This window comes from Thunnus thynnus, chromosome 17 (genome assembly GCF_963924715.1).
Source record: "Thunnus thynnus chromosome 17, fThuThy2.1, whole genome shotgun sequence".
Taxonomy (NCBI): Eukaryota; Metazoa; Chordata; class Actinopteri; order Scombriformes; family Scombridae; genus Thunnus; species Thunnus thynnus.
Window position 1 is genome coordinate 6,879,165 of NC_089533.1, and position 17,068 is coordinate 6,896,232.

The 17,068-nt window shown below is 40.3% G+C and overlaps 2 protein-coding genes across 2 annotated transcripts; one reads left to right on the top strand and one right to left on the bottom strand.

Annotated features, from left to right (window-relative positions):
- Positions 1-755: 755 nt before the first annotated feature.
- Positions 756-8,576, bottom strand: LOC137168347 (GTPase IMAP family member 8-like). Its single transcript, XM_067570887.1, has 5 exons — positions 8,129-8,576; positions 6,573-7,259; positions 4,461-5,171; positions 3,680-4,348; positions 756-2,449 (listed from the first exon to the last, which is right to left on the bottom strand). The coding sequence occupies exons 1-5, from the start codon at positions 8,151-8,153 to the stop codon at positions 1,746-1,748; spliced, it is 2,796 nt and encodes a 931-aa protein (XP_067426988.1). The 5' UTR covers positions 8,154-8,576; the 3' UTR covers positions 756-1,745.
- Positions 8,577-11,296: 2,720 nt separating this feature from the next.
- LOC137167840 (migration and invasion enhancer 1-like) lies at positions 11,297-13,492 on the top strand. Its single transcript, XM_067570147.1, has 4 exons — positions 11,297-11,444; positions 11,693-11,790; positions 11,962-12,038; positions 13,263-13,492. Exons 1-4 carry the CDS (start codon positions 11,416-11,418, stop codon positions 13,344-13,346), a joined length of 288 nt encoding a protein of 95 aa, XP_067426248.1. The 5' UTR covers positions 11,297-11,415; the 3' UTR covers positions 13,347-13,492.
- Positions 13,493-17,068: the final 3,576 nt, after the last annotated feature.

A 17,068-nucleotide genomic window follows, 5' to 3' on the forward strand; every position in this document is an offset into this window, starting at 1 on the left:
AGATCAAACAACTTTACCTACATCTAAAAATTGCCACCTGCTTCCTGGATGTTACCATACATTTTTATTTGTGAGGATTTCAAAATCGGCCTTGACTGCAGAGGACTTTCACAGTGTTTACTCTGCCGGAGCGCTATTAGCCTCTGTATCCTGCGGTAGTATGTGTCTGTGTGTGTGTGACTCACTTGAAAGCCCTTGACAAATCCTGGAGGGGGAAAAAAAAAATGGGTTGTGAATGGAAGCTGCACAGATTCTCTGTTTTTCTCTGCAAAGAAAATTGTATAGGCTGGAATCAACTTCCTGTTTCTAACCATTGTCAGATTCCTGGAAGCCAGAGTGTTTACCTGTAAACTGGAAGAAGCGAACACGTGGATTCTTCTGCACAGTTGAACACAGTTCATTTCAACCTAAGTCCTTGATGTTTGTGTAACACCCTGACAGACTGGAGAGAATTATTTGACAGGAAAGGTGAGTGAATCATGAGAGAAATAAATCTTCAGGTTACTCTCTGTGTCAGTTTTCTGCCTTCTTATAGCACCAAAAGCAGTGTTTCACCTCTTTTTTTTAATTTTCTCTGTTCTATCACAACACAAAGATTCTCCTCTAAGGATGTGTTTTGAGAACTACACTATATGGCCAAAAGTATATGGACACAACTTTGTGGCAAAAGTTTGAGGAAGACCTGTTTCGACATGGTAACACAAAGTCGGGTTTGTGAAATGTTTTTTCCCAGTCTGGTGTGGAAGAACTGGGAAACTAGCCTGCCAAGAGCTCTGACCTCAACCTCATTCAACACCTTTGGGATGAACTGGAACGCTGACTGTGAGCCAGACCTTATGGCACAACATAAGTGCCCGATCACGGATGTCCTTGTGGCTGAATGGGAGGAAATCCCTGACACCAAGTTCCAAAATCTGGTGGAAAGTCTTCCCAGAAAAGTGGAAGCAAGTGATTCAAGTCCATGGTTTTGGAATAGCATGTTCAGCTATCACATATTGGTGTAACGTCCAGATGTCCACATACTTTTGGCCATATAGTGAATGTCTAGTCATCATGCTGTATATCTGTGCTGAGGGATGTGGTAAGACTGTAGTTTGTGGTGTTGTTCTGCTGGATTCAGTTATGCTGAAGTGTGTTTCTAATATCTTTGTTTCTCCACATATGTAAATACGGTGGACAAAATATTGGAAACACCTTTCCAAATACAGCACTGGAGTCCAAAACAAGACCACCACAGAATACAGGCTCTAAACTTGCCTGAGGACTGGGTCAATACATAAACAACCAAAGAAGTCTCAGTAAAAATCAAGAGATTTTTACACATCTGGCTGTAATGTTCTAGTGTCCATATACTTTTGGCCATACACTGTAGTGTATGTTGTGCATATTGGAGAAAATGAGGAAATGTGTTACTTTCATTGCAAAGTCAGAGTCCATTCTTCCACGCAGCATGTTGTACAACCATTAGACTCACTTTATTTAACATATTTCAAGATTTCTAGGAATAAAAGAAAATCTGAAGTGTGATGAATCAATGGACAGAAGTGTCATTATACTATCTTAATCTTATGCAGCAGCTCCCCCTTGTGGACAAATATAACAAAACTGTGGCCTCTTCATTCAAAGAAGTAATGTTTTATGATTGCTCACATAAACTAATCAAAAGTGCATATAAATACATTTTTACTAGATGAAATAACAATTCCAGCTTACTTGCTCCATCCTTGATTTCTGTTTCCCCTGAATCAACATGTATTATCAACATCCTGTTTACTTTTCTCTCTGATTTCCTGTATGGCCCTCCAGCTGTGCTCCAGACTCTGCCTCAACTCTGCCAGATCCCTCCTAATGTCCTCAAGGAGATCCAGCTTTGAAAGTTTTCTGTCAATAGATGAGAGCAGCTCCTCTCTAGCCTCCCTGACGACAGGCTCCTGCTCTGCAGGACAGACAGGTTCAGTCGGATGTAATGACCCCATGCTTTGCTCCCACAAAGCCTCAAAGTATGAGTCAATGAAAGTTTCCAGTTCTTCCAGGCTGCTGTCGCCCCACTGGTTGATCAGCGCCTGCAGGCCTCCAGACTCAGTCAGCCTCCTGAGTGTGTTCTCTCTTAGTGCAGGATGGCAGAGTGAATGCATGTTAACAATGTTTTCCTCTGTGAGCATCCTGTGTTGTGTTTGAGGTAAAACCAAAACCACTGCTGAATGTTTGGGTGAGAACAGGTGCACTCGGCTTTCACCGTTCAGTCGCAAGTGGCTGTGAGGATCATCAGTCGGGAACCAGACGGGCAGATTTACCGTTAACCTTTGTTGACCTGTTGTAGTCCACCTCAGGGTGTAGAGTCCAGCCCGTCCTGTTCTTCCTGCTGGCAGGGCCACAGTCTGACCGTCTTCCTCTGCAACCTCTGAGCAGTTTAGTGGCAGACATGAAGTGGAAGCGGCTGATTCAGTCACTGTAAAAGGAAATAATAACACCGGAGTGATTTCATGCGAGCCATAAAAAATCCGAACCAATTCTTTAACAATTGTCTCCACCTGCCCTAACAGATAAACCTGCTTATCTCTCTGTTGCAGACAGACACTGCTACCTCATCTTTTACAACACAAACCATATTTCATTTGATCCCTCCCCATGCTGCACCTGATATGACATCTGATGTTATTCATTTTGTCAGATGTATGTGTTGCTTGTGTTTTGTATATTTCTCTGTTACATGTTTTCATATAGTAACTGATATTATATCACAGTGTTGCTCTATATAGTACATATTCTTCTATTGTTCTCATGTTTACATCCTGTTTCAGTAACTGTTTTAATTTTATATCTTTTGTGAGGTTGAATTTGTATTTTTTTTATAGCTCATTTGCATTCTGGCATATTTATTGAAGCTATTCAGCGAAGTTTCAGGAACAGGACCACACCTCAATTACGCCACTACCGGCATTCCTATAAATACCACCTAACCCTCTCCACTTCTTCCGCTCTCGTATTCTGCGCCCCTCCCTCCCACCCTATTTCTCTCTTCCTGTTTCTTCATGATTCTTCCTCTCCTTCGCAAGGGTCCTAAGGGGGTCTGCTGTTGCCCGGGTGCAGCGGCCCCACAACGCAGTCAGCAACCGAAAGAACTATGCACATTAATTGTTTTCCTCAATAAATCATCCAAACGCATCTTGTTGATGGTTTGGTCCTTGCTAGTGAACAAAAAATTAAATACATAATTAGATACAATCTGTCAATATTGACTGATTATATCTGGTTATATCCAATTATATCAGTTTATATGTTTATTGGTCTTGAATCAAGTAGGATTTAAAACAATTTGTTGTACTTCTTATAGTTATTTAGACTGTAGTTATTTAGTAATATTAGGGTATTTTCTATTTGCAGTCATACTTACTTTTACTGTAATTTATTTATGTTTACCAAATCAAATTTGAAGGATCATTCCACCATTTTTTTGTTTACAAAATGTGAAAAAAGGGAATCCACCAATGCATTATCTTTGTTAAAAATGCAGAATATTGTCATTCTATATGAAGTTTTTAAGCTGTGATAGAAAAGGGCCTCAAAAATAATCAAATTTTAGTCACACTCTAATTCAAACATCCTGTTTCAGTGAGTCTCAAACTAGAATAAACTGTCTGTTTGTTTTGGGGGAAAGAACATGAGTGCATTTACTTACACTCATGGGACATCTGACGTCTGCCGGTCATGAGCACCTTTAAAACCCTTTTACACGGTGTCACTGTGTCGGTCTGCTGCTCTCGTGCTGATTTAACACTTCTCTCCATGTGATCACCTCTGTGAAGAACAGCAAGCCTTTCTTCAACCAGCATCTCCTCTATCAGTTCGATTAGCTGGTTAACCTGAGCTCCGTCCCCCCGGTGTTTATTGTCCAGGACGTGGTATCTGTTCCCACACCTCTCAACAAGCCTCTGCAGCGGCTCTCCTTCTCCCTCGATGCGCTGCTCGATGCTCGTGTCTCCCAACCAGTCTCCGTAGCTGAACAGGACCATAGCTCTGCTCCACACGGGGCCTCCTCCCGCCTCCAGCTGTTTCTCCAAGGCTTCCCTGTTGGCGTCTTTGAATGAGGAGCTCACGTTGACAACCAGAACGATAGCGCAGGGCGAAGGAGCCATCAGGAGGTCAGAGGTCACAGGGAAGCAGCCTGGTGTGTCAAGCACTGTCACCACCTTGCCGCTGATTTCGGCTTGTTTTTCAGTGCAGGAAGTGGTTTGGCTTTCTGTGTCGAAGCACTCTCTGCTCAGGATGGTGTTACCACAGGAGCTCTTGCCTGTTTTCCTGCCACCAACAAGCACTATTCTCAGCTCTGAGAGAGGGTCGACCTTCTCTGTTAGAAACATGGAGAACCAACAGCATTGCTAAATTAAATATTTCTGAAGATGAGAGTACAACAAGATCACACTGACATTGTTTATCACTCTTAAATGTATCTAACTCACCCAGCTGAGACTTCGCAATCTGCCTTTGTTTCTCTTTCTTCATCAGTCTCTCCTTGGCTCTCTCCTTATCTCTTCTCATCTTCCCCTCCAGCTGTTCCAACACATTCCTCTCCAATTCATAATGCCAGCCGCCGTCGCCGCCGACCACCATTTCCTCTATCTTCCCGATCAGTTCTCTCACCTGAAATCCGTCTCCTTTGGTTTTATTGTTCAGAACATGATACCTGTTGCTGCATCTTTCAACAAGCCACCGCAAAGGCTCTCCTTCACTCTCGATGTATCGCTCAGTGGTCGTGCCTCCCAGCCAGTCCCCGAAACTAAACAGCACGATGACGCGACTCCAGGTGTGTTCACTGATCAGCTCCAGGTGTTCCTGCACTGCTCTCCTATACGTTTCGGTGAAGGCTCTGTCCACACGGATCACCAGCAGGAAGACATGCGGCCCCGGAGGACAGAGAGACAAGCTGAGAAGGATCTCCCTCCGGTCGAAGATGGGACTCTCATCACAGAAGTAGTTCATCCACCAGCCTGGTGTGTCCACCACAGTCACCTGTCGACCAAACACAACTCCTTCTCCGACCAGGCACTGAGCTGTTCTCCCGAGTCGCTGGCTGCTCTCTCTGCCCAGGATGGTGTTCAGTGCTGAGGTCTTCCCAGAACCCTTTGCACCCACCAACACAATCCTGATGTTAGTAATGGGCCGCAACCTCTCTGAAAGAATGGAAGTTGGAAATGTACAAATATGTGAGTATTTTTCTGTATCCAGCTGCAGTTACTTATTGTCTCTACACACCTGAAAGTACACATGTCAATCAAACTTTCAAAATAAAAGCACACCACACTTGTAAGAAATATCCCTCATTTTTAAAAAGCAAAATGATCTGATCCCGACGGGCCAGAGTGCAAGGTCCCGACCAATGCTGCTTGCGGCTTTAATTTAGTATGTTTTTCAAGCAAAACTTCTGTACTTTTCTTGTTGTCAACAAATCTGATAAAAGAAAAAAAACAACAATGAACTGATCCTACTAACAAGTGTTGTCTCTGCTGTGTCTTATTCTTCTGTGCCATAAAGCACCATTGTCGTCCGAAAACAATTAAAACAAATCACACCATTGCAGTGGGTGACATTGTACCTCATGGTAGTAAAACATAGGCACTGTAGTTTACTTTGATTCAATCCCACAGTCCTGCTGCTGTAAATACTCACTAGAACACATCCACAGTGCAAAACTGCAGTGCCCTGCTGTTGTAGTCTTCATTTTGCCTTTTTTTTTTAATCCTTCTAGCTTTAAGTCAAAGGCAAAACAATTGCTACTCGACAGAGTTCCTGAATAGATTGATGGTATCTTAATATGTTTTTTTATGTCTAGACTTTGATTCACCTTTTTATCATTGCGTCACACAGCTGTTGTCTCCTCTGATGCGATGTTCTTTGAGTCTATGTTCATCCCTGAAAACATTTTATTGATTCTTTGCTCTTGGGATTCAATTGTCTGTGTTTGGTGCTTGTTTTGTGATATTTCTCCATGGCAGACAATGAACTCCTGTCTCTATCTTGCTGAATGGTTGAAGGTCTGTGAAAATACCGGCGACGACGATGGAAATAAGTCTAGGACTTTATCGTTCTGTCCCCGGCAAAGTTTGTTGTATTAACATAAACCTAAAGAGCTTTTTTTTAAATGTTTACATCCTCAGTAGGAACCAATGGGCTTGGAGCTGGTTGCCACAGACAGTGAGGTCAGAAGAGATGAACTAACACATCGTTGATTTTGGTCTTTTCATGGGATTTGTTCACAATAACAACAAATGTAGAATATCACCAACCTTATCATTTAATGTCTACACATATTTGGTCTGAAAATCCCTTTTACCAGGTTTCTATTTGAAAGGATTGAGGACACGGGTAGTAATGCTTTTTATGGCTGCAGCAACATTATGTTTGGAATAAATTAAGCAACTGTTGATAGCGGCAATAGCAATACCAATTAGTTTGAGCACCATCTAGTGCCGTTTGATTGACTGGATATTTCTGTGAAGTGTTAATCAAAGCAAAATATTGAATATTTTACCTTTAATAACCAAAATAAGCAAAACATTCATCGTTAAACTTACCTCGCATGACAGATCTGTGTTTTTTTACTTTCATAAACCTCTGCTGAGCCCTCTCTTCCACCCCTCTCTTCTCCTCTGCGTTCACCTGTAAAATGCTTTCCTGCATCTCAAACACTCTGTTTCCATTTTCCGTGACAAGTTTCTGTATCTTCACCAGCAGCTTTGTGACTTCGGTCTCATCGCTCAAGATAACACTGTGACACCTCTGGTTGCACTTCTCACTGAGCCAGCGCAGGGCCTTCCCCCCCGACTCTACATGCTCCTCTGCTTGTGTGTGTTTAGACCTGTCAGCTGAGGTGAAGACAACCACACAGTGACTCCAAACCCTCTCACCCAGCAGGGCCACATGCTCCTGCACAGCCCTGCGACGCTTCTCCGAGAAGGCTGAGCTCGCCTTGACTGTGATCAGGAATACATGTGGGCCCGGTGAGCACAGAGAGACGCTGCTCACGATCTCCCTCTTCACCAGCTGAGATGTGTCCTGGGAGCTGAAGTCACACCACCAGCTGGGAGTGTCCACCACTGTGAGCCGCCGTCCGGCCACCGCACCCAGCCTCCGGGAACAGGAAGTCCTCTCCTTGGTGACGAACTCCTCTTTGCCAAGGATTAAGTTGCCCACAGAACTCTTTCCAGAGTTTCTGCCACCGAGAAGCACAATCTTTAACTGTGATGTACACCAGCCGTCCCCTAACACAGAAAAGCACATTAACAAACAGGGAAGAAAAGAGGGAAAAAGAGGCAAATTAGCTGCTTAATTCTCATTTTAATTCTCATATATGTGTAGAAAACATTCATACCATGAGAAAACAATGAGAAAAATGTATGCAGCTGAAATTATGAATCCAATAGTTGATGAAACTACTTAATCTGCAGTGATTTTGATAATCAATTAAGCGATTTTTAAAGCAAAAATACCTGAAATTCATTGCTTCCAGATTATAAAATTTATATAATCTGACTTTCATATTTATTATATAATAGAAAATTGAATATCTTTGAGTTTCAGGCTGTTTTTCAAGCAATTTAAATGTATCTGACAAATTATTATCAGTGATTTTTTTTTTACTATTTTCTGACATTTTGTAGACATTGACATTTTAGACATTGATTAATTGAGAAAATAATCAGAAGATTAACCGATAATGAAAATATTTATTAGATGCAGCCCTACAAATGCACAAAATTAGGCCTAAAATGACATTACACTACAAGAAAGTAGAGAGATGGCTCTGTTTTGTCTAATAAAATAAATATTATAAATGGAATAAATTATAACATTCCCTTAAATCCTTAAATTCTTAAATGTCTTGACAATAATATAAATAATAAATCAATATATGACTAATCAGTGGGACTACAATGCACCAAAAAGATCAATAATCCAGTGGCAAAAAATATCTGTAATAAATCAACTCTGGTAAACTTGAAATTGAATATTATGACAATAACTACATTGCTAAATTGCTTTGATTTTCATAATAATACCTTCAAATTGAACACTAACACTATTATAGATGTGATACAGCTACTACGAGACATCAGGAATCAAGACTTACATGCTGCCAGATCGCTGGATGCCATCTCTCATGTTTTAACACATGTTTCTGTGCACTTTGTGAACAAAGCTCGCTGTAGAAGGAATGATAGCAGAAATTCCTGTTTTATGTGTTTATGAGTCTGAAGGTTGTCTGTAATGAGTAATCAAACCCACATGCAGCAGACAGTAAGAACCACACCTCTCAGCAGCAGGTCTACAGTCCACTCTGAAGAGGAACATAACAGCATTTATCATTTACCAAACACAGACAGATAGTAGAGTACATTCTGTGAAAACCCTGAGTGATTAACAGCAAGTATTCAGATCCTTTGCTTAAGTAAAAGTAGCAATATCACAATAAATATCTCAATACAAATACTCCGTTACAAGTAAAAATCCTACATTTAAAATCAAATTTAGTGAAAGTAAATAAGTATTATAAGCTAAATTTACTTAAAGCATTAGAAATAAAAGTACTCTGTATGCAGTAAGGTCCAGTGACTGATACGTTTAATAAAGTACATTAATAATATCATCGTTTCTCCTCCAAAGTGAAGTGTTCCCTACATTTTACTGTTGCTGCTTGAGATGGAGCTAGTTTTAACTGCTTTATAGGGGTCTGAGGGGTCATGAGATGATAATTCAGGTATAGAGAAGAAGAAAAACCAAAGATCTGATACATAAATTTGGACAACAATCAACAATAAGGTAATATCATTTAAAACTGTAATCTGAAAAGTAACTGAGGCTGTCAAATAAACGTAGTGGAGTATAAAATACAATATTTCCCTCAGTAATGTAGTGGAGTGGAAGTATCAAGTCGCATAAAATAGAAATACTCACATAACCCTTTTCAGGGACCATACAATACAGATAAACATTGTTACACGCACATTATGTAACAGATGTAACATGAGGTAATAACTGTTAGCTTTGTTACCACTCTTAAATTAGGTTATTTAATTGAATTAAATACCATGATGGTTAAGTAATGTGACTTTTTTATTTTGTTTTGACTCATTCCCTGCAGCCCATAGATGAGATGTTCCTGTTCCTCAATTATCTGGCACTGGGCTCACAACAGCAAGACCTTACTGACAGATCCATCGGTCCACATCATTCGGATCATCACAACATGGAGCAACTTTCTGTACACTGTCCATGGATCAAAGAGGATCTGGATACCAGGTGAGAAAATACCTTTTACCAGCAGAGTTCAAGGACTATGCTAGTGATCTATCCTCACCTCTCCTTCAAAGTGAAGTGTTCCCTGCATACAAGTCTCACTGTACTCTCAAAGGGCTGCTTGGAGTTGCTCCACACGGGGTTGTGACTTTCATCTCGCCATTGTATGCCGGATCTATCAGTGACAAACAGATCATGTGAGAGTCTGGAATTCTGTCCCCGTTAAGACCTGGGACGGCCATCATGGTTGACAGAGGGTTCCTTGTTGATGACTTTGTTCCTTGTAAAGTCTATAGGCCGACATTTCTCTCTGCCTGTGACATCAGAGAGACTCAGGCCATTGCAAGCCTCAGGGTGCATGTGGTCGCGCGTCATACACCAAGTGATGGAAAACAAGTTATTCGATACAGAGATCCAACTCTGGCAACTATCAAAACAGACCTCTGGTAAAGACCTGGGCAAAGAAGCCAGTGTAGGACTTTGAATTGTACATAGCACTTATTTGCAGGTAAAGGTTACAAAGACTGTATATTACACAGTTATGTAGTGTGTAAATAGCTATATAATCATCTTTATATACTGTGTATACTAAGCTAAAATCTGTTGTATATTGTTAGATTTGTTGAATATTGATTTCTTGAAATACAGTCACTTCACTTATTCTGTCTGCAGCAAAGAAGTCAGTGTAGACTTGATACTGTAGAGCACTTTTTTGACATCTGTATATACAGATTTCAGGTAAATCTTACACAAAATAACGTATATTACAGTTGTGTAAAGTCTGTAAATAGAAATTATCTGTATTTACTGACATGACATCGTTTTTATGTTGTTCAAGTCAATGAATATTGATTTCTTGTCTTCCTCGCCCACCTGTCAGTTCTGAAAAACGCCATGGGTACATCCCAGCTCTCTTATTTGATACTTCCTCGCTCCTCGATCCTCACTTGAACCAGAAGTCGCTCTCATCCACCATATTGAAGGACAAGTCAGAGCAACTTCCAGTATAGTGCATAGTCCAGAACTATTTTGATCAGCGTTTTTCGGACTCAGTGTTTATATTCACAGGTGGCTCCAAAGATCTTGATACAGGGTGTCCAGGTGCAACAGTATATATCCCAGTGAGTGAGTCATATATTAAGAAAACGGTGTCAGACCATTAGTCAGTTTATACCACAGAGTAATTGGCAATACTATTGGCCCTGCAGTGGTTAGAGCAGAAGGAAATAAGTAACACCGTTATTGCATCTGACAGCTTTTCACCACTAACAAGCATCAGATCTGGCAGATCGTTATTTAGAACAGATATTATAAATGAAATATTCCTTATGATGTACGGGATGGAGATTGAGGGTCTCTACATGCTTCCTTTGGGTTCCTGCTCATGTTGGTGTGGAGGGAAGTGAGCAGGTGGATATTCTGGCAAAACAAACACTCACAATGAAGCATGTAGACCTAAAAGTTAAGCCATTAAGCAAAGTTGAAGCTAAGACATTCACTGGGACAAATGCACAATCAGTATGGCGGGAGTGCTGGGATGATAATGAAACTGGAGGACATCTATATAAGGCTGGTAGGATGGTGGGCTGGAGACGAAGGGAAGAAAATGTCATTAATCATCTGAGAATAGGTCATATAGGTCTCAACTGTACATTATATTAAATAGGCAAGCACCCATCTGGAAAATGCACACACTGTATCCAACCAGAGACAGTCAAACATGTACTACTTCATTGTAGAAAATACAATATCAAAAGAAATCACCTACTTCAGTCACTAAGGAAGGTAAAACACAATGATTTTTCATTCTCGGGTCTCTTGGAGAAAACAGCAAACAAGATATACTGTGATATTATCACGTTTTTTTTAAAGAAACTGGTTTAGCTAAAATAATCTCGAGGGTTTTTTATTTCCTACATAATCTCTTGTCCAGTTAGTGGCGGTAATGCGTCTCTAAACTGGTTTGTCAACCGCCAATAAACACTAAAGAAGAAGAAGAAGGAGGACGCATGCGCACTTCCGTGGCCAGGCAGGACGCCGGCTCACTATTACACAAGCAACTGAGCTACGCACCAAATCACACCGAGCGCTGGTGACAACGCTGAGGAAAAAACAATAACGATGGGGGTGACAATTAAAGTCGAATACTGGTAGTTATATCTTTTTTTATTATACTCATTTTCATTTTGTTTAAATGCTTAATTAATCTGCTTCTGCTGGTGTCTTTTTCCGTCCCGTAAATCCCAGTTTAAAGACGGCTATTAGATGTTACTGTAGATTAGCTGCTATTAGCTGGCGGCTAAAATGAGCTTATATTGACTTTGCAGCACTGGGTAGAAACACAGTGTGTCCTGCTCTTGTATTTTTTTTTAAATACATGTGTATTTCTTCCATCTAGTGGAGCATGAGGATACGAACCCCGCTATCAGGAGCTCGCCCGGGTTGTTAAGGGTGAGTTTCCCGATGCGGCTGTGTCAGGCTTCGTGGGAAGAAAAAGTAAGTATTGTTTCAGATTAATCAATGATTGAACTCTTACCGAAGATATGTTAATGTCTGATACTAACATTTGACCTTTTTTAATGTGTTACTGTGTTGCTGTTACTGAGGCAAAGATCATTCCAGAAAGCATGCAGATGATCTTACTTTATTTTCTCTTTTGTTTTATAGGCAGCTTTGAGATCGAAATCAATGGGCAGCTTGTCTTCTCCAAGTTTGAGACTGGTGGCTTCCCATATGAGGATGACGTGAGTAACACATGCTTAAAGGACAGTTCACATTTTTTCCAAGTCTGTCTTAGAACAACAGTCAGGTTTACAAATGAACATTTGTAATAGGTTTTTCTTGCCATAATCATCCCTCCTGTTCATACTGGCCTTTAGAAGATCCACTCATAATGCACTTATAATGTAAGTGATGGGACCAAAATCCACATACCTCCTTCTGTGCATAAATGTAAGCAAAGATGTCCTGTAATATGAAGCTTCAGTTGTCCAAATTAGTCAAATCAAGCAGGTATCTCATAACGTTGCGGTCTTTTTAATGCCAAAGTCCCTCTTTTTGTTTCTAATCTTCCATGGCAGCTCAACAGGGAAACACTGTCCGAGGAAACACAGAGAGGGAATTTGATGCAAAAAAGACTGCTAATATGGCAGATATCCAATTGATATGACTAAGGCTGGTGTATGGGCGTGGGGGTGTAAACCGCTGTAAAACAAATCAGAAAATAACGTTAGCTTATTAGCTAGCTAGCTCAACCACAGTTGCTCTCTCTTGCTGGTGCTCTCAGCTCTCTCTCTCTCTCTCTCTTGGTCTTTTTTAAAATGAGTCAGGAAGCCGACAGCAAAGTGTAACTTTACTCTTAATGTTGTCAAACAAAGAAAAATGTCCTCCCTTCTTCCTAGTAGCATTTTTGTCCTCCCTCAATGCAGGGTTTTACAGCTCTTATCAGTCTGATTGGCAGTTGTTATTGGCTACCGCAGCGTGTCGTCGGGTTGCGTTTCTCCATAAGTTGACTCTGGATCAACTTTCTCGCTGCAGACCCGTGCGGCGCCGCTGCAGCCAAAACCCCTTGCAGCCTAAACACACTGCGCCCAGTTCAAATGAATGGGAGGATTAGCGTTTTCGCCGCAATGCCTGATTTGGTCTGAATACAGCCTAACTAAAACTGCTGAAGCCTCATATAAGCGTCAGATCAACTTTTAAATGCATTTTCGCACGAACACTGTTGATTTTGGCCCCCCATCACTTACATTGAAAGCACATTTGAAGGGGATCTTTCAACAGCCAGTATGAATAGGAGGGATGATTACACCTCTTCCAGTGTTCATATGGACACCTGACTGTTGTTTTAAGACGCACTTGAAAAATTGTGAACCTATCCTTTAACACTCTCAAACCACCTTTGAAATGTAAACCACTACCAAAAAAAACAGTTTCTGATTTATGCTTTTTTTTGTTTCCTGCCACAGATCATGAACGCTGTCCAGGATGCATATGACGGGAAACCGGTACAGAAGATCACCAAAAGCCGTGCACCATGTGTCATCATGTAAATCTCCCTCCGTGTGTCTTTGCTCTCGCTTACCAGCAGCATCAAGACAAGCTAGTGCAGCTGTGTATACTGCTACTACCACCTGTGGTATACCCTGACCCTGTTAACAAAGACTGGGATGAAACCTTAAATCCAACAGAGGTGCACTGTGACCACAAGCTCCTTTCTCTGATGCAGAGAGCGACCACCTAACCCTCCTCTGCCGTCTGGCTCCCCTCTCTGTTCTCGCTGTGGAGCTCCAGGCTGTTAATGATTACCGTAGCCTAAAATGTTAAAGTTATGGTATGATGAATCCATTCCTGGAATTTCCTTCTTCTAAGAGCAGAGACAGGGAGAAGATTTAGCAGAAGGGTTGGAAGGGAGCTCACTTTTCTTTTCCTACAGCCTCATTGTCTGACATTCTCTAACTGCCTAACTGTTTTCTTTTGTTTGTTTGTTTTTGTTGTGTTTGTTCATCTCACATGCAATTAACAATTATCATTGAATGCAAGGACAGGACATCATGATTGCACATTATTTCTAAGCATAAAGGGAGAGACTCTGGGTTTCTGCCTCTGTACTATTCTGTATCTAAAGCATTTTTTTCTGAGATAACAGTTTCAAATACTCTGACTGTGTGGGTTTTGAATAGCAAATCAACATCATAATGTGGTGGGTGGATGTAAAAGGAGAACTCAAATATTTTTCTTTAATCAAATTGGATTCGATTTAAATATTAAAATGATTGCTCGTAACACTGCCTTTGTGTGCAGCTGCTTAGCTCTATAAATTTTTTGTCCAGTCTGAATCTGTTTGGTATTCATTTTTTGGGTTGTTTTTTTTTTTTTTTTTTTTTTTAATTGTTGTTCCTCTGTAAATCAAACCGGTCAGGTACTGGAGCGTTCATCAGTAGTGCTTCTGAAGACCACCACCCACTGGTCTGTCAGCTCACACTAATTCGATGTCAGCTCATTCTCCACAAATCATGTAATTGTTTACTCCGATGTCAAAAATGTAGTCTTTGAATAAAAGTAATGGTTGTTTAAGTGCTGTTGTTTGTCACTTTTTTATGATGTCAGTGTCTTTTCTTCTTCTTCTTCTTATTATTATTATTATTAACATTATTATGCACAAGTCTTTTGCACTTCTTCCCTAAGGATATGACCGTGTTAAATAACACACCTGTACTTCCTAATTCCCAGCTGGTTGTGATGGTGTGCTGGTTTACCATAGAGCCAGTTGCTTGGGTGCTATCTGCATGTTGATATTAAGAGTCTCCTGATACTGGTGATTAGCAACTTACAGTTACTTCTCTGTACAAGTTAAACAGGTTTATCTATTTATGGTCAACAAAGCCTGCTCAGCAACTGTAGTTTTAGTTGTAGCAGCAGAGCTATTTAGCACATATTTCAAAATGAGAATTTAAGTCGAACTGTTATATCCAGTTGTTAAATGGTGCCTGAACTCTGAGTAAATGTTTGGGAGGTTTTTTTTGTCAACAAAATATCTCTTTCACAGGAGAAACACCAAATAACACCACATGTCCAGTCACTTTTAGGAAACAGGAAACATAAGGGTGGCGTTACTAACTTTGTGAAAATCCTGATTCAGTTCTGTTAGGGAATGATAAGTCATTTAGTCATGCAGTATTTTTGCCACATTGTTCACGCTAAGGGGCGCCAAATACAACAAAGACAACCATTTTCAGTCCGGCATCCCCCCATCTCAAGCTGAGGGTACTGTCACAAAGAGGTCAAATTCTTCAAATGTGCAGCAGCCTGACAAAACAGCAACAACCCCTTGAGGGTGGTTTCACAGTTTTGTTCTTCCACAAATTGATTTTCAAACAGGAAAGCAATGAAAATGTTTTTATTTATTTATATGATTAGCTCAGAACTCATACTCAGGTTGTAACTACATGCCACAAACATTATTAACCACTCAGAATTGTTGTAGTTTTGCCTTTTTAGCCAGAAAAAAAGCTAATATCATCTAAATTTGGAGCATGCTGAAAAGTGATGAGTCAGAGACCATACAGCTAAAACATTTGATTTTGGAAGTGGAAATAGAAAATGAGAATCACTGATCATCCTCACTGAAATTGTTGATTATAATTAAAAAAAAAAAAAAAAAAGATCTCAGTCTGTGAAAAACACCAATTACTATTCTGGCCTGAATCTGAATAGTAATGTTGGTTTAATTCATGTTTTTATGTAAATGAAATGGAAGTTACAACAGCCCTCTCAGTATTCTAGCTAGTGATATATTTGTTCTACTTGTGTAGTTTAGTGTAGCACACTGTGACTAGGTGGGTCTTGAGTCCTGGCTCTGGCTCTCAGTGATAACTCACACCAGCCTGCTTGTTCTAATGCTGATAGACGTCATCTGTGCTGCTGTAGTTGGTCCTCCAATAAGAAGTTTGAAAATGTTCAGCGCCTATAAAAAAAAAGTATTCAAGTTTGACCTTTCAGATACATGTGTATTTATACTGCCGTCAATTAAAACCCCTTCGACTACACTCAGGTGATCTCTGTTTCACTAATTACAGTATATGGCTAAATCAATAGGCTGCACCAGTGATGATTTGTTGTTTTACTTTGACATTTAAGGGTCTTTTTCTATTGATCAGTGTCTCAGTGTTTGACTCAGTGTTGTAATACATTAAAACATGAAAACTTCCCCAGGGGGTGGGGGGGGTGAATACTTTTCATTGCCATTGTAGCTATTTGATTTTTTTGTTGACAATGGTCATCAATGACATTTCAAATTTCACCTATCATCATCTACAAGCACTGACTGATATGTCATGATATATTTCAGTCAGTTATGTTTCCCTCTCAGCTTTTTCCTATCATTTTCTTAGTTGCAGTTTATTACCAAGACAACTAAAAACTCCAAATCACACACCATCCACATGCCTGGTGCTTCATGTTATACATGCTTTAAGTTATATAATTTCAAACTAGGTACTCTATCTATCATATATTTTGATATTTTGCACATTTTTCAAATCTGGCACTGTGTAAAGCAATATTTCAAATTGTCAAAGTACTGCCATTTCGTGCTTTGCATTCAAGTAAAGCAACATATGTGCAGACGTGTTAGTGTATGAAACAGCCATATGACATAAGACTGGGAGTGTCTGTATGCTGTATGTTGAGACACGTGCACACAGCAGATAGCTTCTACAGCAGGTGATAACAAAACTGGTATTTCTGTGCATTGCCTTTCTGTTTATTGGATACTGTTGTGAATGTGTCCATTAAAAAGAGAGAGCTTACTGCTGTCAATAAACTCTGACGAACCAGATCCAACTGACTCATGTGTGTTGTTTTCTCTCATACCAACTTTATTTACAACATTTAATGCAGCTGAGAAAGTTTATCCCTCTAGCTGACCTGGGTTTATCTTGGGGGTACAAATTTACCATATTTACACAAATTTACACAAAATTATGTTGTTTTTTTTCCTGACTTTTTTCTAGTTTTTGCTTTTATTGTTCCTTCTTCAACTTTTGATAACAAGTGGAGAAGGGGGGTCCATGGAGTTTGCTTTTTTGTAAAGTGTTGGTTTATTTTCGTTAATTGCAATGCAGCAGTGAATGTGCTATTGGGTGCGTTCTGGTTTAAAGCAGATGATGGACAGACTGTCCTCACGGAGACAGGACAGTCAGATGTTGATAGCTAGAGGTGGTAATTTTTTGGGGAGGGTCTCAGGTGAGTGGGAAGAGGGGATTAATTTTTA

Excerpts from the sequence above, each read along its gene's own strand:
- LOC137168347 (XM_067570887.1), bottom strand. The coding sequence starts at position 8,153 with ATGGCATCCAGCGATCTGGCAGCAT. Across the intron at positions 5,172-6,572 it reads ACACAGATCTGTCATGCGAG|AGAGGTTGCGGCCCATTACT; the intron begins GTAAGTTTAACG and ends CCATTCTTTCAG. Across the intron at positions 2,450-3,679 it reads ACGTCAGATGTCCCATGAGT|TGACTGAATCAGCCGCTTCC; the intron begins GTAAGTAAATGC and ends TTCCTTTTACAG.